The 21,643-nt window shown below is 38.8% G+C and overlaps 1 protein-coding gene across 13 annotated transcripts in view; it reads left to right on the forward strand.

Moving 5' to 3' along the window:
* Positions 1-21,643, forward strand: part of BCAS3 (BCAS3 microtubule associated cell migration factor) — a 302,365-nt gene that overhangs the window by 25,410 nt on the left and 255,312 nt on the right. For all 13 annotated transcript variants that reach the window (XM_052688679.1, XM_052688678.1, XM_052688668.1 and 10 more), the window contains exons 8-9: positions 15,164-15,271; positions 17,852-17,928. In XM_052688679.1, coding sequence (XP_052544639.1) covers positions 15,164-15,271; positions 17,852-17,928 — 185 coding nt within the window. The remainder of the gene's footprint in view (positions 1-15,163; positions 15,272-17,851; positions 17,929-21,643) is intronic.

The raw sequence follows: 21,643 nt of genomic DNA on the forward strand, positions 1-21,643 counted from the left end.
TATTTTTCAATCTTGACTTTTTTTTTACTGTCTCACAGTGGAAGATTCCTTTGGTAACTTATTTCTGGCCTGCTACATTTCAGGATCTAACAGAGCTTAGCAGACCTCTCTGCTTTTAAAGTGAAGTGGTGATTTGTTAACGTCCCCTACAGAGCCTGGTGTTATGTGGGGAAGGACTTTATTTGGAAATAAAGGAGGATAAAAAAGAGAGTAAAAACATGTATACCCTTTTGGTGATAGGGATCTTTTTTGTAATAAATGTGTTTGGACTGAAGTGGTAAAGCTGTTTTTGTGCTAAACTGAAGAAGAACTGTTACACTGAAATTGATTTCTGGCACCTACTTTTTGTAGAAGTGCTGTAGTAGTGCCACTAATCTCAATCTTTGTATTCCTGGTGACAAGTATTTTACCAGGGAAGTAAAATTTTGTGTTTTCTATGCTTTTTGCCTTATATCTAAATTTCTGACTAGCTTTCAGTACATACATTTTTGTATTTTAGAAGTCAGATTTTCCATCGATTAAAATGACTGAAATGTCTAGCATGATTTCACTATATAATCTTTTTGAAATAAATTTTCTCAGCCCCCCAGAAGGATGCAGCCTTGACACATAAATGGGAAACAGATTGTGTTTTTTGGCCAGTGCTGCATGCTGGTTTAGATGTTGGTTCAGTCAACTTCGGTCTTAGATTACAAGATTTGCAAATTAAAGGAAAACCAAAAAGGAAAGAACATCTGCATAGATTTTGTCTTTGTGGAATTTTGTCCAGCCATGCTTATTTTGTTCTTGCTGATAGGATCAAGGCCAGTTGAGGCCTATCCAGTAGGTCAGTAGGCTTCCTAACCTTGTGCTTATGGAGAGCGGAAGACTTCATTCACCTGACTGAAATCAGCCAGCCCGTAAAACATGTGCTCGGTTTTTAGTATATATTTTTAGAAAGGCGTATTGGTTTAATGGCTTCAAGTGAGAGAAAATTTTGAATGACATGAAGAATTGGATGGAGGTCATTTGAGGGCATGAGAAGCAAGAGATAATCTTTTTTAATCGTGGGAGGGGAAAGGAAATAAGGGTAAGTTAAAGAAGGAGGAGTAGGTCTGAGCGAACAAAGGGTATAACTTCGGGTAGCCAGCATTTTTTTGCCCTGCTGACCAGTTTACAAGGCAAATCAATTGGCAGCAGGTTTTCAGGAAGCATACTTTATTAATGCGGCTACTGTAGATTAAAACCTCCTAACCTTAACACACATTTACCTCAGGAACCTTTTTATGGGGGTGTTAAAGTTTAGGGAGAAGGCAACTTTACATAAGTAAGAACTAAAAGCAATGCAATTAAAGCATTAATGTTTTCTCAACTTCATGTTTTAAAATCAGGGCCCTGTTCCTTTTCTGGAGCACTAACTGTTAATGCTGAAATCCAGCATGCAGTTTGAAGTGTCTGTGGCTTTCAGTGTTTAAAATTAGCTAGCTGCAAAATGATTTGTCAGAGACAAAGAGTGAAGCTTTCTGGAAGGATCACCCAAGAGAAGGAAATGGGCTATGATGAATGAAGTTCTTGTTCCCAGTTCTCACATTCCTCAGAGTAGCTCTCCCTGGAATATTTTTACCAGAATGCCATTGCAAATGCAGTGGCTGTGCTGAGAGCTTGCCAGGTTATGCCATGACTGAATCATGCCACTGAATGTGCGAAGGGTGCCTTCCTCATAATAAGGCATCGCAATTGGATGGGCAGCTGGTTGTGGTTTATGGTTGCATTGGACCCCATGACAAAGAATCATGAAGTTTGTGAAATATTTTTGATCTTCTGTTGAGGACTTTGCAAAATGTTTTGTTTGAGCGCCGTCAAGGATGTATGGGCTCACATTTCTAGAGAGCAACCTTTATTTACTTTTTTTTTCTTCAGGCTTTTGAAGGATGTTTGCTTCTTTTAGTGTCTTGTAATGTACCTCCCTTCAAAATAAAGGAAACTTACTGGAAAATGTAGGTTTGTGTTCCTTTGTAACATCTCAGCTTGGCTAGAACAGTCCAAACAACAGATTTTTGTTTTGTGATAACTTCCTAATTATTCAAATTTGTTTTCTGGTAAAAACAACAACAACAATTCCTCCTTCATCCCCTTGATTGTAGGGATTGTTTTTTCTGGAGGTTGGGGATCAGGTTCTAAAGAGCACAGCAGAACCTTTTGGGCTGGCTCAAGCCCCCCAGTTTCTGTTACTTTGAGGGAGTGAGTCCCAGAGGCTCCTGTACTGATGGAAAGCTGTAAGGCATCATTAAGTGCAAAGTGTGCTGTCCTAACACTGCCTTGCAAAAATTTCCTTCCGTTCTGGGGATGAAGGCCGTTATCTCTGGTTAGGAGAGTAGGTTAGTGGGACAAATCAGTTCAGTTTTAACAGTTTGTGTGGTAGCTTTCAGTATCCTGAGAGACACAAGCTCTGCGCAAAGCAGTTTAAATTCCTTCTGCTGATGCTGGATTTGATCGTTATGTTATGTGGTAAAGATAGCAGTGCTCTTTACTTTAGAAAGAGCTCTTCGTGTCCCAGAGATTTTTCTTGTAACTTGTTTCTATAATTATATCAAAGTGCTTCAAGTATTTCTGTAATGTTTAACTAGCGGTTACTGGGATTTCTGCAGATTTTCTCACCAACTGAAATGCTTTAATGGTACGAGGTAATGCTTCTGTCTGTAAGCACCAGGGCCAGCAAGATCTGGTATTCTTCTGATATACCGAGAGTTTGTCTAACTATAGAAAGAAATAACCTTTGAACTACAATAAACTGCTAATCTTGGATCAAAACTGGAAGGAAGAAAATGAGTATTTGGGGTCAAGCTTTGACCAGTTGGTGAGAACTGGGGGTAGCGGTGACCTTTTAAAGCCTTGATTTATTAAGCTGTAAAAAGATAAACCTTTCCTAAGTGATCTCTGGGATTGTGCGGAGGTTCGGGAGAGCAGATTTCCGAGCTGAGGCACAGTTTCATTTTACGGCTGCTCCAACCCCCCGTGCGTGTAATGATACGGGGAGGAGATGGAGGGAAGGAAGTAGCCTTCTGCTAAATGCACGGCCAGATAAAACCAGCTGGAGCACATACCTTCCTCGAGTAACTTGTCAAAAGAAGCACTACGGGGAGAAGATAATGCACAGCGCCATTACAGGAGAGCTGCTGCTTCCAGGGCCACTTTAAATTCCACTTTAAATTATTAAATACTGTAAACGCTATAAAGTTAATTAGAAGAGGAACAAACTCTACAAAGATAAATGTGTTTTCAATATGTTTCTCAGGGAGGGTACAGTAGAAACCAGTGAATGAGAGGAAATTTATTTCTGGCAGCACTCTAGACATGGAACTGTGGTTGAACTTTTTACCCTAATTACGTCCCCGCTAATGCCTGCAGCGGTCTGGAATCAAAGCGGCCCTTCAGGCCCTGGAAAGTCTCTGATGTGGCGAGCGTTTGTTGTGTGATGAGGGTTACTAAAGAAAAAATGGAATATTGTGACAGGATTTTTCAAAATTTCTCAGTTACCACCCACCTCACTTGTTGCCTACAAAAATAGAGTAATTGTTTGCATCTGTGTGTTTTTGTCTGTCTTAGAAATAACTGTTGTAAATCAAAGTGACGCAGGCCCAGAGAACAGTTCAGGATTGTATTTTCTTTTCTTATATGTTTTACAGTTATTTCTGTTATATACTGTATACTGGATTTAAAGTGCATTGCAAAGGTGTTAGAAACTTTGGGATGATTTGTTTTCATTTTTCTGGGCATACCAACATGACAGTGGAGATCTGAAGTCAATTCAGAGATGCTGCTTAATATGTTTTTTCCTATATAATTGCTCACTTCACACTCATAGTGTGAGCAGCTAATTACAAACTGCGTTGCATGCCAGTATTTGCACTGATACACAACTGCTGCCTCCTGACTAATTCGCTACAACTTGACAGTAGTTGAATTTTGTATCCCCTAATAAATGCCATTCACTCTCTTCCAGCAGCTGCTCTCTGCAGTCCTTCTTGATTTCTTTCTTTTATCTTTTTTTCTTCAGTAATACTTAATATACAGAGGAAAAGTCAAATGAGTTTGAGCTCTAACATTCATGTGCAGGTTAGATTCTTTTACATCTCTGAAGTGAGAAAAAAGACCACTAAGACACAGTGGTTGATAGTAGTTAAAGAAAAGCTGATCTAATTATGTTTTTTTATTAGTTTTGATCTGGTCTATGAAATGCAACAACAGGCATTTATTCAGAGCATGGTAGCTTTAAAATTGTTACCCTTACAAACAATTTATAAAGCAAAAGACAGCATTTTTTTCCTTAAATAATTCAGAATGCGTATTTAAAAGATGTCTTCCTTGTGAAGAAGCAATAGGGCTTGTTCTCAGAGCAAGGTCCTGCTTAATCCTCTCTTTCAGTTCTGACTAGGTAATATATTCACAGTATCACTCAGAGGAGGGGCTGTAAGACACTTTTTGGATGGTTGCTCACAAGCTTAAAAATTATTTGTAATTTAGATTAATAAAATACTTATACAGTATAACTAATCCTACGTTATGTTTCAAGCCTTAAGAAAGTAACACTAGAAGTTGTAATCAGTGTCGTCAGTGCAATTTGAAGGGCTTTATCTCCCAGAGATCAGGTTGCCCAGAGCCCAGTCTGGCCCTGGCCACCTCCAGTTATGGGACACCCACAGCTGCTCTGGGCAGTGCCAAGGCCTCACTGCCCTCAAAATGAGGAATTTTTTTCACAGTATCTGATCTAAATCTCCTCTCTTTTAATTTAAAGCCATTACCCCTTGTTCTATCCCTATGCTCCCCCATAAAGAGTTCTTCCACAGCTTTCCCATGGTCATTGATCAGAAGGTGCTGCCAATAAAATAATGCAGTAAACAATCAGACCAAGGAATAGAAAAACCTTGGGTGCAGATTTGGAATTTTACACACTTTCTCAATCTATAAAATCTAGAGCTGGCTGGGGCTGTGAGTGGCTCCACTTACAAAGTGCTCTGTTTGGCATCTGCACTTGCTTGGTGAAAGCTGGCTGTAGCTGAGATATTTCAGCATCAGCTCAGAAATCTGATATTTTTCTATTTAGCTGTGGCATGTGGCTGTCTCTTGATACACAAGATGTTTGTATGTTTTTGGTTTTAGTCCATCTTGTCCAAACTTGAAAATCAGTGCGGCATTTATTGCAACACAGATTGCATACCTCTGTGTCAGTGATGAGTTTTGCTTCATTTGACAGTGAGGAAAGGGAGGGCAAGACAACTCTTACATGTATTTTGTTCTGTATTTTTGGAGGAAACACATCTGGAATTTGAGCTTGATCAGCTGTTCGTAGAGATGTTAATCTTTGATAGAGGTATGACAGAAATGCAGTTGTATTCTGCACAGAAGTTAATCTTTGCTCATGCTCTCCAAGATTCGCAGACATTTTTTGAGTTAAGCATATGCTCACAGAATGACCAAAGATAGCCAGGGCAAGTTCATCACTTTGGTGTAAAAGGACTGTCTGGTTGCACAGCAGAACAAAATCTGGTTCAGAATATACCAGAAAAACTGATCCTGCTCTGAAAAGCAGAGCTCCAGATGCACGTTTCCTCAGTGATAGCTATGGTCAAATAAGCCTTTTGATAAACAAATCTCTTGAGATGCTGCTTATCTCCCTGCATTAACTAACTCAAAATGCGATGGGACAGCTATATTTTGTAACATGTGGTATGTCTCAGTGAAGTGGAAAGTGTGTCACACTCCAGTCTCTCTGTTAAAGCGTGCCGCAGCTGAGAAGCCAGCTTGTGCTATATTTTACACTTCAGTGACAGGCATGCCACATGCCATGGAATGGAGCAATGTAACACAACATGCTGCACTACATGAAGGTAGGTTGTAGGCTGTTGTTTGGCTTTGTGCAGCTTCATGCATTTTGAAATTGAAAAAAACATACATCTAGAAAGTCTCTTCCAGTGGTGAGAATGAGTGATGTTATGGGCAGGCAGTGTGAGGGAGGAGGAGCGTGCTGTGTGCTGTTGGTAAAGCAGAATGTGGAAAGAGCATCTGCTGCTGAAACTGAAGGGTGAGGAGGTGGAGGTTGCAAGGCTTGTTGGTATTTTGCAGGGTTCACTTCCATTTTGCTTTTCTCCCTGAAAAGGGTGCTGTTCTCATAATATCTGTTGTGATAATACCAACGTGCTGATAAAACCAGACATTAAATTTTCCTCTTTTTGTCACTGTACATTTAGACTGACGCCTAGGCTACAAAGAGAAGCAAAGGCTGAGCTATTGGTTTGGTTGAACAAAAATGAGCATCACAATTATTGAACAGAACTGAAACGATCCATGACCTGAATAGTTCAATCTGTTCTGTGACTGTCAAGGAAATCTGTCTTTGCAGGTTCTTCCCTCACACCACCCCGCAAGTGGAAACAAGTTGTCATTCTGTATTTGGTCATGGGTTTTGCCTGTCTTATGAACCAGGGTACATGATTATATGGTATCAGTAACCTCCTCGTGTCAGCAGTGTGCACAGCTAGTTGGGAAGTGCCTACCTGCACTGCCCTTTGGTAGGTTTGCTTTTTAATGTGTTGAAATGAACATTTCGATCTTTCTCATCTAATGCAGGGTTGTCAGTTCTCTCAGGAATTAAATCTGTTTTGCTGTCCTGCATGGCAAGCATTTAGAGCATCTTTTCTTCTGACAGAGCTGTGTTAAGTGCTAGGAACCAGGAGAATGTTGCTGCAGAGGCTGACTCCTGTCAGTATCCTGCTCCAGACCAGTTTAGAACTCCCTGCTGTTCAAACCATGTACTGAGATATCTTCCTTCACCCACGCCTCAGAATGAGTCCTGGTAGGACAAGGGTGGTAGTTGTGTCCTGGTATCTCCGTTTTCAATTGTTGTATAAGCAAACGTCATGAATGAATATCTCTTAAATGCCTGCACATGAAGTTCAGAGTGATAGCTCTTCAGTTAACATTACTGTATTGTATGTACTGTATGATGTATAAATGCTTGACTTTTATATTTTCTGTGGAGGTAAATACTGCTCTTTGTCCCCGGAAACAAATCCTGGACATAATTATACTTGTTTTGATCTTTCAACATTACGTAAATTGTTAATTAATCTTTGTATTGGTTTATTTTTTGTAAATGTCTGTACGAAGCCTATTTATAGAGTAGCAGATCTGCCTACAGCCATCAGTCTGCTTTTAGCTTAATTTTCTTCATTTCTTTGAAAAAAAAAAAAACAAAACAAAAACTTAAGTAGCTTCCATACTATGGAATACATGTGGACACATAGAAGCTTTGGTCTGGATAGGAAGAGCTGGGTGCTGCATGTCTGTGTGAAGTGTTTTGTATGTTCATGCCACTGTGATGAATGCTGTCTGTGGCACACGTGTGCAGTATGTGCACTGTGCTCTGTTGCTGTGGTAAGTGGATGCACTTGATCTCCTGGAGGGGAGCATTGGCCTGGCCACTTAGGAGCGGCACTTGACAGCTGATTCTGGGGTGGTAATTAGAGCAGCTTCACAGGGGCTGGGTGTCCACAGCAAACAGCAGCTTCTAGAGAACTGATGGATACTGATAAAAGAGTGGGAAAGAAGCCAGCTCAGAATCTAACAGAAAATAGGATTATTATTATTATTTTTAAAGAAAGGGATTTGATGGAAGAAACTGATGCTTTTAACCTTCTGGAAAAGAACAGACTGAAATATGTGTAGATAAAAAAAACTTTCCCCCCCAACCCCTTCAAAATAATGAATTTCAAATATTAAGCCGGTTCATTACTTTGATTAACCATATAAAGAACATAGATATAATCAATGTAGCAATTCTCTGGCATGGTTTCTTTTTTTTAGTAGTCCTTAAATCTCTTCCAAAAGTGCATACTTTTGCTAAGGCAAGGTATCTTTTGCCATAGCTTCTTAATTAAATTGATAAAAACTTAACAGATTGTGTGAGTGCCCTTGAAAAGAATGATGTGTACAGTCCAGTGTAGAACATCTTAGAATCAGTTGCCAGTGGGAATGTATTCATGAGGGTGGACATGAAAAATAAGGCAAAGAATTTAATTGCTTTACAATAAGCTTGTTTTGATGCACCATTGCCATTAAATCTTTGAATGATGTTGATTACGTCAGAGACTTTTGATTAAAAGTTGTCTTTTAATGCAGTTCAACTTCGTTAAGAATTGTATTGGTGAAAGAGTAGACCTAGCTTTGTCCTAATGCATGTGATCTGAAGCACACTGGTTTCCCTTTTAGCAATTTCCTTTGTCCAAAAAAGGAGTAGTTTACTCGTATGTTGTGTGGGCAGATGGCTGTACTAAATCTTGCCTAGTGGTCATTTTGGCCCAGCCACATAAGCCACATTTTCTTTATTTTCACACACAGGTAACCAATAAGGTTTTCTTTTGGTGTCTTATTTTCTTGCTCCTTGAGGTGGGACTTGTAATGTACCTCAAACAAAACATTTTCTTCGCCATTGATGACTTTCTGAAAATATTTTTCTTGTATTCTGGTGAGACCACAATGATGGTGAGGTGAGAGGAGGATGGAAATTTTATTGTAGGCTGATGGATTTGGTCAAAATATTTGAGGAAGATGTAAGAGAGAAGTTTGTATCTTTCGGTATTTAACACAAATATTTTAGTGCCATATCAAATAATTTCCTCATTTGTATTTAAAGGATTGGATTTAGTAACATGTGTCTAGGACTGGTACAGGTTTTTCTTATTTAAAAATAAGTGCTTCCATGCTTTTTGCAATTTGTGGTACACTTAAAATGTCTGTGCTGCTTTGTGTTTCACTGCTGCACACTCATTTTTGGGAAGTGTCACTTTCTCAGAAATTCTACTCTGCTTTTCCTGATTTTGAATGAATTTCAAGTGCTGTGAATGCAAGTAAGAAAATTACTTACAGAGTTCTCAAGTTTTCATTGTAGAAAGTTGTGATGCAGAAAGCCAAGGAATTTTAGAGGTCTACATAGCAAAAGTCTCAGCAAGACCTTTTCTTCTGCAGTGAAGTTGTGAGGAATAAATGATACCTCCTTGGATTTATTGAAAACAAAGCAAACAAAGAGAAAAAAAAGCATTAACAAGGAACAGAAAAATGAATTTACTCTCCAGGGGGAGTCGATAAACTTGCAAGTAGAGTTCCATCCTGTTGTACATCCTTGAGAAAGAAGATGACAATGCTGCAGTACCAGAGAGCTCAGAGAAGCATTGCAAATATGTGCCAGGGCTGGTAAACAAACTTGCAACGTAAGGCTTAAAATCTTTTCCATTTTATTGCAGATTAGCCAGTGACTGGACTGCCTTGAATACTTACTGATTTATGGAAAAGATATATGGGTGCAAGTAGCTTTATTTATGTTGTTGACGGAGACATAAAGGCTGTTTTTTAAAAGCAGAATGTGTACAAGTTTTGTCTTGAAGGAGTAATTTCATAAAAAAATATTTTTTTCTAAATGTTGGAACAACTTATTTAGTGATAGAGCACTGATTGTTGCTCCAAGTCTTTTAAGACAAGGTTAGATTACTTGGTAAAAAATAAAAAATACTTTGAGCTTCTGAGACATTGTGTACTTGGCCTAGAAAGAAAAGATGATCCTTCTAGGTTTGGAAATCTGTTAATCTGAGCAAACCTTCATCGGGGTGTTCAGGAGAACAGAGTTGCCTTTGTGGTGCCAACGTGTTAAGAATTTTACTAAAACATCATAACCTAATCTTGTGCTTTAACTTCCCGGTGTGAAGATTCAGGAACGACTTCTTCCAGTATCCAGTTAAGTAACAATACTGCACGCTCCATTTCTGTTCTGCTTTCCTTCCCCCTCTCTGAGGTGCCAGTGCCTGACCACAGCTTGCAGAAGTTATGGGAGATCTCAGCCACTGCTGTGTCAGAGCGTGGAGCTGTCTCACTGGTGGGCTCTTCCACTGCTTTGAGGAAATGGAAACAAATAACCATCGCAAGAAGAATGTGCCAGAATGAGGAGGACAGTCTGACTAATTGGGCATCCACATTAGTGTGGAAAGTGTGTCTGGGAACACAGTGTGGCAGCTGATGTACACCTGAGGTTGTATTTTTAGAAGCAGTGAAAAGTCATGTTGTTGGAAATTAAATGGCACTTCAGAATAGAATAATAACGCCGTTCACCTGACCTCATTTTGAAACACTGTGATGAGAAAGGAGCTTTTCTACTGTGAAACAAAACTTCAAAGATGACAGATCTCGACAGAATAATTGCCATGTGTTTGAATTAATAATTTTATGTAAACCAGCAGTAACCGTGGAATGACTGCGTGGCAAAAGTCAAATTGCTTTTGACTGGAAGCCTGTGACCTGCTGTCTGAGGGTGGCTTAGCAAGTGCTGTTAAATTTACTGATCTGAATAGCTTGCTAAATATACTGTACTTAGAACAATAAATAATTTGTGCTAACTATATAATATAACTTGTAACTGGTACGGTTGCGTGGCTCAACCCCATCAAATTCAAGTAGGAATTTGTTGAATGTTGTTATATAACTTGCCAGATAATACCTGAAAGTATCAAAACTGGAATAGTGATTAAATCAAAGACTATTTTTTTATGGCTATATGTTAGATTATAATTATGCTGATGTGTTTTTTTACATCTCCACCCCCTCTGAAAACCTTAAATATTGTCCTGTGCATTAGGAACATCAATACATGACAGAGCAAGAAGGAATTTTCATTTTATTATGGAAACTATAAAAGAGAAATGACGATCATTACTCTAGGAAACCTAGTACGTGTGATATTTGCTGCTAGTATGTGTAATATTTGTCCTGTGTAAATAAGGTAAGGAACTGCCTTGTGAGAGTGCAGAACAAGGCAGACATAATGTAATTCTTTGTGTAATTTAGAAGATGGGCTGAACGTGGTACAATTCCAGCAGGCAGAAAGAACACACAGCACTCTGCAGAATGGTACCTTAGGCAAAGATCAGTTCGTGCACTGCATCTGGAAAGAAGCTCTTTCCCCTTGTTCCATCCTGCATTTTAAATTCACTTGAATTCGTTTTGTTACCACATTTGCTATCAATAATAACTGAACTGTTCTTCAGAAGAAATTTGCAGAGTCTCTATAAAGGACTACAGGTGATAGGAAATGGCTACAATGTGCTGTACAACTGTATACTTCTCCTAATGAAGGCTGTTTCTATTATTTTAGTGATTTTGTTGCTATATAAAATTTGTTGAGATCTCCTAACTTGTCATTGTTCCAAAGGGGCCTCCCTGCACATCTCACTGTGCTTATATTGCATATAAGTAGAGCAAAAGGAGGTGGAGGGAGATGCTTTCCTTGATCTCATTTTCTAGAAATTCTGCCTCGTTGTCTGTGAAGAGAGAATAAAAGCTGTAGGGATGATACCTATGCCAGTCAAACACTGTTTGTCCTGAGATGTTTTTTAAAATTCTACAGTGAGATTTACATAGGAATTTGCCATTTGTAGGAAAGTACTGCAAAGGCTTTTTAGGAGCAGAAAATGACAGCCTCGCTTTGGCTCCACCAATCTTGTCCATTCTTCATGGAAAAATTGTGTGTTTTGTACATTGTCTCCGTATGCAAACACTTTACATAGCTTTTATAAATTGTGAGTCATTGCTAACAAATCTGTGAAGAGGTGATACTTATGTTGTGATGCATAAGCACAGATGTAGTCAAGTGCCAGCTGTACAAGGCATCTGTTATTTTTCTTCTGTCCTTGCACTGCAACAATCTAATACAAGATATAAGAGCTGTGCATTATTGTGCATTTATTAATGCTAATGTTTTGAAGTTGTTAATTTTTTTGCCCGTTATCTTTAAAGCAGTTGTTGTTATCTTTTCCTTAAGCAGCTATTTAACAAACAGGATACACAGCAAAAATTTGTTCGTAATCTGTGGGAGTAATTTGCAAGAATTTTATTTGTGACAGACTTAACGTAATTACCAGACCGCAAAAACCAGCGCTGTCACATTCCTGTCTTAATCTTTCCTCTTTACATAACCATCACGGTACACAGAAATACGACCAGACTCTTCTCACCAATGAGATAAGCACCAACCATTGGCGCTGCAGATTATCAGAAGGAAAGCTCTTTGGCCAGAGGTCCCTCTGCTTTGTTTCCTGTTTGATAGCGGTAGTTTGTTGTCATAGGCCATCAGCTGGCTTATTTCAGGCACATTTACACTGTGGCTGTGTGAACCTTTGATGAAATGAGTGTTCATTTTGTATTCCTGAAATAGAGCAAGATGCAATATTTCTGGTTTCATACAATTCTGAGATGATTTGCAGATTTTTTAGGCTCTGTCTGGCAATCCGTAGTGGTTTTGGTGCTTTTCTTTGGCAACTTGGATGCATCTGGTTTTGCAGCTGAAATTCATAACAGAATAATCAAACAAAATAGATGGCAGAAGTGATATCAAAGAAGACAAAATGCACTCATTCTCTACGTTTGAGTTTGGAAGATTTGATTTAATGTGCACCTTAAATAATGAGTTAAAAGGAGTTCAGATTTCAAGCTTTTAGAAACGGTGCCCGGATTATTTGAGATCTTCAACTGTAAGAACATAGAGAACATCATAGAGTCTACCTTCTTCTGCTATGTTGGTGATGGAAATCCCTGCATTCTCTGTTTCAAGAAGGTTGGGAATTACCAAGATGTCGGAGGAGCATCAGAAAAATGTGTTATGTGGCAGCTCTGTGATGGCAAGCCAGCTGCAGCTTTTGCAGCCCTGTTGCACATCCTTTATTGCTCAGTTCCTGTGCTCTTACTTCCTATCTTCCTTGCATGCTTGTTAGACATTTCATTAGGCCCTTTTGGTGCACCAACCTGTCAGAGAATTTCCTGTAGAGGGGAAAAGAAAGGACGAAGTGCTATTTGTCTGCTAATTTAACAAGCTAAAATGGGCCAGTATAGAATCCATTGCATATTGGAGTCTGGGAAGAGAAAGGACAGAACCCACCATGCTGACATCACTGAAATGGGGGAGGGTGAGCTCTTATTACTGACTGTGAGCAGTGTAGCCTAATCATGATGCTCTTATTATTCTCTAAGTGCTATGATGCATAAATGAATGCTTAGATCAGTGTCTGTAATCCTCATTTTCCTCTTTAGGAAGAACTGATTTTGCTGCAAGATGAAAGATATGAAGGAGGGTAAAGGAAGATCATTCACAAGGCTCACATTTTTTGAGTAGTCAAAAAATAGTTTATTTGGGGAAGGAATTAAATTTTGAAGTGTTGGAGAATCCTTTCTATTTGGGTTTGTTGAACAATGAAATTAAAATCTTGAAACTATTGATATTCAGTCCCATGAGCTTTCTGAAATCTATCGGACCTTGACTTCTTACGTACTTCAGAAAATAATTTAAAAAAACCAACACCAACAACCTGGCACATCATTTTCTGGTCACAGATTGCAGTGTACCAGGGAATGAAAAGACTGTTGGAAGGAGGAGTTGAGTTGGAGCTGAGTAGAATTTTAGAGTACTTTTGCCCAGTCCACGCGACCTACTTCATCATTAGCACTGAATTCAAAGGTTGCTGGTTTTTAGCCAGTGCAGCTCACAAAAAGCATTGATAGAATGTTCTCACAAGCAGCCAGAAGAGAGGTATGATGTAATAAAAATTACTCATTTGAGTGCAAGATTGATTGTTTCCAATAATTTTGAGGGTGCTGTGTGTATTAGATGTGTGCTTTTGAATTATAGTCATGCAATTATGTACATGTCCAGTGGAACAGTTAGTATAGTTATGTTCCACATGAGCTTTAATGGAAATAATAATGGATTTCACTTATGCAAATATAATTTTAGCTATATGAGGTTGTGTAATTCCTGTTTTTGAAATAACAATTGTTGTACCCTTCTTCAAAATAATAATTTTCTTTCAGTAGTCAATGTGCTTGTATGAGGAAAAGCTTGTACACAGACTCTGTCTGTGATTTTCTGTATTTTGTAGCAGCAATGAGCTTCCAACACAACGAAACTAAACCTGAGCCTTATTGTTTTAAACGTGTTTTTGAAGGGCCTTTGAAGTGCTTAAAAGTAAAAAATAGCACCCCTCTACTTATTAGCCTGAGTGTGTGCCTAGAAAAATGTATATTTTGGGAAGAATTTTCATAGGCAAAATGTCAAACTTATTTTTTCTATTATTTCTTTGGCTGTTGTCTTTTTTTGCTTTTATGGTATATTGGCTCTCTGTTGTGTACGTATTGTGTGCAGCATTTTGTTGTCTCACAACAGTTAAGGTAGATAGTTGGGGATTGAATTCTTCCTCTCCAGAATATTCTTGAACGACTTGAGTAGATCCAAAGGACAAGTGAGTGTTGTGTCAGGAATTGTGTTAAACTCCATAAAATAAAACAGATAGGGGTAAGGGGAAACACCCTCCTTTACCAATACTTAGCGAATGTTTGTACAGCTGGCAATTTGTGCTGCTTCATATTCGTTGACCCAGAAGAAGCCAACATTTTAATGTGTTCTTGGAGTGGAAAAAAGGTGTTATGGAAAAGAACTGCCACATCAAAGCCTCTCCTCAGCTTGTAAAATGGTTTCCACCACTACCTTCCTCAGCCCTATCGGTACACTCAGCACTTTCCCCTCTCAAAAGAAAGCAAGCCTTTTTATTAAGAAATGGCCCTATGAGTTTTATTTATATTTAAATGATAAAAGTGACATGAAGCAGTTGAAGAGATCTATATAACTCAAACAAAAGTTCATTAGAGATGTAATGTAAGTTCTGTGTAATGCGTCTCTATCAAATGAATAGTCATGTGGCTCAGCTGTTGCACAGAATGAAGTATTCCCTGAAGGGAAGTGTTACTCAGTAAGATGTTTTTAAAATGACTTAAATGTAGCCTAAAAACTTCATGTCTGTTAAACGAATAGTATTTGGTGTCGGATCTGATGTTCCAAAGTCATAGTTTGGGACAAAGGAAGCTAAGTGCTTGCTAATTGGTTGCACAGTAAGGTTTTTGACCACTGTGGCTATCGTAACCCAGTTGGTAATCATGCCTTCCCTAAATGTAGGAAGCTTATAGTGGTCCCATGTTTGGCAGCATTGTGCTTTTATTGCTACATGTATGAAGGCTTGTCTTGAAGTAATACGAAAATCACTTTACAAAAATTCCTTCTTTCTGTTAAAATCCCACGTTTCTTTATTCATTTTAGCACGAGCCCACCTTACTGCTGTGTGGACCTTTATTCTTTACGAACAGGAGAGATGGTCAAGTCTATACAGTTCAAAACTCCTATTTATGATCTGCATTGCAATAAAAGGTAAGGATGTTTACTATATTTCTTTCTATGTTAAAGCCTGCAGGATTTCAGTAATGGGTGCAGTTTCTGGTGTGAGCACTCCTTGGTTTTACTATTTTGACTTTGCTGCAAGCTTATCTTCTGTTTGCTGTTTCTCAAGTAATATTTTGAGTACAACAATATGCTTCTCCAGTGCCTTTCCCTGAAGCGCAAAACATTTTGCATATTAAATCATTTAAGCTTCCCTAAATTGTGATGAGAGTGAACAGGAATCATTGGAATCCTTTGTCTTCTGCCTATAGATGGAGAAATGAGATCACAGTTTAAATGATGTCTAACTTGGCAGTGTAGGGCTTGTCTCTTTTGTTTGTGTTTCATGGTTCTGCAAGATGTGTTACCTTCCTGCACATCCAGAAAAAATCCTAGCATATACTGTGCCCTATGGAGAACAATTCCTGAGTAAAGTAACAAAGCATCTCTTACTTGGACTTGTCAGCTGACTTCTGACTTGGAAGATTGAATGTCAGGTTGTAAATACCTCGATTCTGTGCAGTCATGGGTTCAGATTTTTCTGAACTTTGGACACAGAAAACTGAACATAGTTGTAGTTTACTGTATATTTTTAAAGGAGACCAGAAAACCCAGGATCCATCTTCTGCATGATGATATTGGTGATAATCCTTTGGTACTCCTGGTAGAACTTCTTGACCCAAGTCCGTGATATGTGCTGCTTTGATGCTTCTTCCTGCCCAGTTTAAACACTAATGTTTTAAATTAGGTCAAGTGAAAGCAAACAGAAGAAGAATAGTACTGCTGAGCAAACACCTTTAATACCACAACCAATTATATAATGAGATTGTGGTGGTGTAAACTTCTTTAAAGAAGTAAAGGATTGTAGTGCTCGTTATCCTCATTCAACGTACATGCCATGGGTGTGGGTAGGGTCACTGTATCAAGAAATAGATCAACTGCAGTGATTGAGTTGCTGAGTTACATGCCAGGATTTGGTCCCTGCTCCTTTAAAGGCCTGTCAGAAGGAGTTCAGTACTTATCTGTGCAACTATCCCTTGAAAAATTTAAAGTTCCCTTGTGTACAGTGTGATGATAGTAAATCTTTCCAGCCTGGCCTCCTAGCAGAAGAAAAATCCAATTGTAAAAACAGTCAAAAGGCAAATCATCATTCAAAGTCTCTCCTAACTAAAAGGTCTAATGTTTCTTTTCCTAAGTGGTAAAAATGGAAAAGTTACTTCAAAGCTGTGTGGCTGTATTCAGGGTAGCTGCTTTTCTGGAACGTATCAGATTCTGTTATTATCCACAGAAAGCTCACAATTTCAGATTGAAAATGCATTAAACGTGGCCAAGTGCAGTGCTAATGGTGCGTTAACCATACAATAGACTAATGGAGTCCAAAGTTTTGAGTTTAAAATAAAACTTGAGTTGCAGAAGGGAGAACTGTTTATTATTTATGTATTTATACTCTAGAATCATCCATCAGGTAGGTTTCATTTATAAGGAATGACAGTACCTCCTTCAAAGAGCAGAAAACAAAAATCTAACAAGATTGGGAAATATTACAATCAAATATACATAGTTTTTTATATATACATTACAGTTGCACATAAGTTGAAGGTCCTTCTATTATTCATTGAGTAACTTTTTTCTCAGCCTCTTGGAAGGAGTGAGAGTTGATAGGTTTCTGTTCTTTTCCTCTCCTTTGTTCTAGGAGATGGAAAATGCTTTGTTTAGTGAAAAAACTTTGTTTTATTTGAAGCAAATATTAAGTCATACGTGCAGAGATTATGCATAAAATTTGAGTTTTGTAACTTGGAAAGAGATGGAGAGGCATCCTTTTGATAATAGAAGAGAGAAGCAAATAAAAAATCTGAAGTCAATTACATTTAGGATATGTCAGTTTCTCTCATTGAGTTGTTATTTACCAAAGGAAATGTACTGAGAAGTTTCCACACTTTGAAGATGTTGCCCTTTCCAAATCTACATCCTTGGCCCTTGTTCATTTGGGCAGTATGGTGTTTCATACATAGCTGTCATGGTTTTTCTCCAGGTGGCGAACAGATATTTTACATTCTAAAGGTGCACATGTACAACACATAAAAATGCACTTGTAATTTTTCTAATTGGCACAGATTTCTCACAGGTTTGTGCAGTGATGGCCTCGGCATGAAAAGAAATCCTGCTTTTAATAAAGACCAACACAGTGGTTTAATAAATTTGCAATGAGATGGGCAGTGGGATTATTTCAAATTTAGCTTGTGTTCTACCAATTGTTGATTTGTTATTTGAGTCATTGAAAGTAATTCAGGATCCTTGCAATTCCATTCTTTCTTTCTAATGGAGCTTTTACTGCAGAAGGTAATCATAAATACGCTGTGTTGTTCTGTATCAGATCTGTGTACTTCCTGAAATGAAGGTTATGTGGTTGGGATGAGAGAGAATCCTCAATAACTGCCATGTATTGGTAACCTGGCACTTTATCACAGTAAAATTTATATTGATGCTTTTGAAATAATTACATTTAGATATTGAATCTTTAAACCAATGCATTTAATGTTTAAAGTACACGTTCCATTTCTTTGTTTTCAGGATACTCGTCGTAGTCCTGCAAGAGAAAATCGCTGCCTTTGACAGTTGCACTTTCACTAAAAAATTCTTTGTGACAAGTAGGTATCGTGCTGGGTTCAGTTGTTTTGCTCTAGAGGTGGCACAAGACAAATCAGATTTTTAAAAATTTCTGCTTCTAAATCCTGAAAGCTTCTGCAGGTCTCCATGGCTACAGCCAAGGTTTCAGGAAATCTGCTGCTTCAAAAAACCTACAGGTGTTACTCTGTGACTCTGTGGCTCTTTTGCATGTTGTTTTGCGTTTATTGTTGCCATAATTAATTTCTCACAGTTCTGGCAAGCACCTGCATTGATGTCTCTGGGTGGCTGAAGTATTCTTTTGCACAAATATGTGCAAAGAGTTCAGGTTTTGAATTTAGGATTGTGTGTGAAAGCAACCTTTTGGAAACAAATTGGTAACAATTTGTACACTTGTTATTTTCTGTTGTTCTTAAGCTTAGGTGTATTTGATTTTTGTTTATCCTTACTTCAGCAGGGCCCAGAGCTCAAGTAGGTCAGTAATGTATTGCAGTAGTAAAACCACAGGTAGTATTTGCCTGCAGATTCTTTTACGTATATCCTGAACCTGAAGGAACTGTTTGTTCTGACTCCTGTATCCGGCTGTAGCTTATTGCTTGCCTCTCAGTAGCAGGCAATTGATTGTAACAGGGAAGGCTCTCCAACATCTATTCCTCTACAGTAAGTGTCCCTATGCTGCCCCAACATCTGTAACCAAGTAATCAATGTGTTACTAGAGAGAAGTGTATGTTTTCTGATGCTTTTGCTCTGACCTGTTGCTGATGTAGGTAAGATTAGGATGTAATTTACCTGCTAACAAACCCTGTGTCTTTGTAATACTGAACACTAAGGAGGTATTCACTGCAGAAAAAATAAAATTTAATCTATGTAGATAGCACTAGCATCTGTCAATTAGAATTGCCACTTAAAATGTGTAGACTATTAAAAGATGATAACTTAGTTTGGAAGAATTGGTGTTTCACAGTTAGAAAGGAAATTTGAAATTTCCTGAGTGTATTTTCAGTTACAAATAGAAAAGTTCTCAATTATCTTTCTGTGTTATCTGTGCATATCAAGAAAAACCCAGTTGCAAGAAGCTCTTTCCTGTAATAGTTTGGAGCACCACTATGCAGTAATATTAAAGTTGCCAATAGGTGTCAGTTTCTTCCTATACGTGGATGTAAGATGCATAAGAATCTGCTTGGGTTCAGTGTGGAGAGCCAGATGGGAAGGGACTTGTGGTGTCCTCCTGTTCCTTGCTCCTCTTTTTTATTCCACCAAAGAGAGGCAGAGTATGAGCCTTGCTTTGTTGCAGGTAACAAACAAGCCAAAACCCACATCTAGGTTAAATATATATTTTAACAATTCTTATGCTTTTCTAATTGAAGTAGCTGGTAAAAAGCAATCAAGCTAAAAAAAAAAACAACCCTTCAGTGTGTTTTCAGAAATGAATTTAACTGTATTTGGAGGAATGGGGATATCCTTTCCTCACTGTAACTTTTGAATTTCCACTTCCATGCCTTTCTGTGAAACAACAGTGGAATTAAAGAGGATAAAATAAAGCTTTTGCAGCTCCGATATGAAAATCCCAGCTCTGAGATGCCACAGCTCCCACTGTATTTCTCCAGTTGTGCTGTTTGTAACATGAGAAACCCAGGATATTCCCAACCTTTCTCCCTGCTGTGGGGCTCCATGTGCACCCTACATCCTGCCCTGTGCATGTGGGGACACAGCACTTCCTGTGCCCACTGCTGCCCATCTGTGCCCAGGTAGCACTGAGCCATGTGTGCTGTTCCCTGGTGCCTCTCTGGAGCCAGGGAGGTGCCAGCATGTGCTAAGAGTTTGGAAACTTCATTGTTGCCCTTAATTGCTTGCACCATCAAGCAGGTGCTGTGCTTTGGCTCATTAAAGGCTCCAGTAAAACTTTTGTCTGAGTTTTCAGATTATGGATGTGCTGAAATCTCCTTGACCTGGGAATACATCTTTAGAGACTTAAGTTACTCTGATGTGTTTGGTACGAATGCTCTACCTGGTCAACTGCTTCAGTTGCTGACAGTCAACCAAGTAGCCAGCAGCTGGACTCTTGTGTCATTGTGGGTTTTTTTAGTTTGTTGTTTTTTTTTTTTTTAATATAGAAAAAGGGCAGTGTCAATTTAAACTGGAGAAGGAGAAATCTCTGTAAAGGCAGCTTTGCAAAGGGCCTCCTTGTCTCCATGCCTGGAGCATCCCTGCAGTAGGGTTGGCCGCTTCCTCTGGGGCCATCCCAGTGTGCTGCAGCCCAGGCAGTACGACAGCAGCACTGCCCACAGGATTCATCTTCATGGAGAAGATGCTCGGCTGTGTTAGCTGACAGCTTTTGGTCAGAAGTGGTAGCTTAGAAGGTCAGAAATTTAAAATGGGATCAGTAGGCCTTTGAAGATGTTTCCTTTACTGTGTAAACTACTGTGTGGAAAAAGAAAATGTTTTTAAAAGAGGACTTAGTGATGATGGGCAAATCACATCTTCCGTTTGTATCAGCTGAGTAGCGTGGGAGCCCTGGAACCTCAGGCAGACAGCTAGAATGCAAACGTAATTAAGCAGAAGCTTTTGCCCGTTTTGTTGACTATTTACACATAGAAATTAAATGCAGAATGTACGGTTAAAAACAGTGTCAGGAATTCTCAAGTTTGATGTTCCTCAGCAATGCTAATGCAGCTGTGTTGCACATGAGTAGTATTTGTCTTTCTGTTTTTGTTTTTGTGGTTAAATGTGTAGCTTAATATATTGTTGTAATAAATATACCATAAAATATTCAGGATGTAGAACATAGTCAAGTTTGTGCTGTCGTTGGAGTGTTTAACTCTTGTGCTTCCTGATTTTTCAGATCAACTGAGCAAATCTGATATAATTATCTTTCTTTTGTGTGTGCTTGTGATTAGATGCAAAAGTACTGATTTGCCAGAATGCAGTCAGCCAGCAGAGCCTTGTAAGAAGTATCAGTGTACAGGTGCAACAGTCTCAGTGTTTTGAGTTACAGTTCCTTCAGCTTGATTGGAAAACCTCCTGTTGGTAGTCATAGAAAAAGACCAGGATGTCCTCTGATCTACCCAGCAAGATCGTCTCCTTTTTACTTGCCGAGGAAGGAAAGGCGTAGCTTCATTCTGCAGAGGGCTCGTGGCAGGGCTTTCCTATGGCACTCCATGCTGCTGTGCTTATGCTTGAATCCAGCTCAGTTTCATTAAGAGGAGATGTGCATGGAGGGGTGCATAAAGCCAAATAGCAGTTTTGTAACCAGCACTTGTTTTAAGTGCTCATGTGGCCAAGCATCAAAAAGTCATTGGAAGCCTATAATAAAAATACATTTCCTTTTGGTAGTTGTGAATGTCAAGGTGTGGAAAACAGATTTTTAACTGGTTAGGAGTTCACATAAGATTTCCTTCAGAGTCTTTTCTGAGTATTCTGTGATTGAACAGTCAAAGACAAAAGTGATGTACAAGCTGCTCTTCCTACTTTGCTCTAAAGGACAGATGCAGAAAAGCTGAGTTTCATTGATTTCTATTACATCAGTGCTCCCACAACCTCTTCCAAAAATGCTTACTTAGTGGAACATTGATGATTATGAATATGGCCTGATGGATACTTTCTTCTCTGTAACGAATATCCTGCCCACCCCCTGGACCTTAAGTAAGGATTATCACAGATAACATCATGCAAGTGGCATCATCTTTGTGTCCGATAACGAGTGCCTGCTCAGTTTCTCTGGCCCTTCCACTCCTGCTA

Source organism: Tympanuchus pallidicinctus, unplaced genomic scaffold (assembly GCF_026119805.1).
Source record: "Tympanuchus pallidicinctus isolate F22 unplaced genomic scaffold, pur_lepc_1.0 scaffold24, whole genome shotgun sequence".
In the NCBI taxonomy this organism is placed as follows: domain Eukaryota; kingdom Metazoa; phylum Chordata; class Aves; order Galliformes; family Phasianidae; genus Tympanuchus; species Tympanuchus pallidicinctus.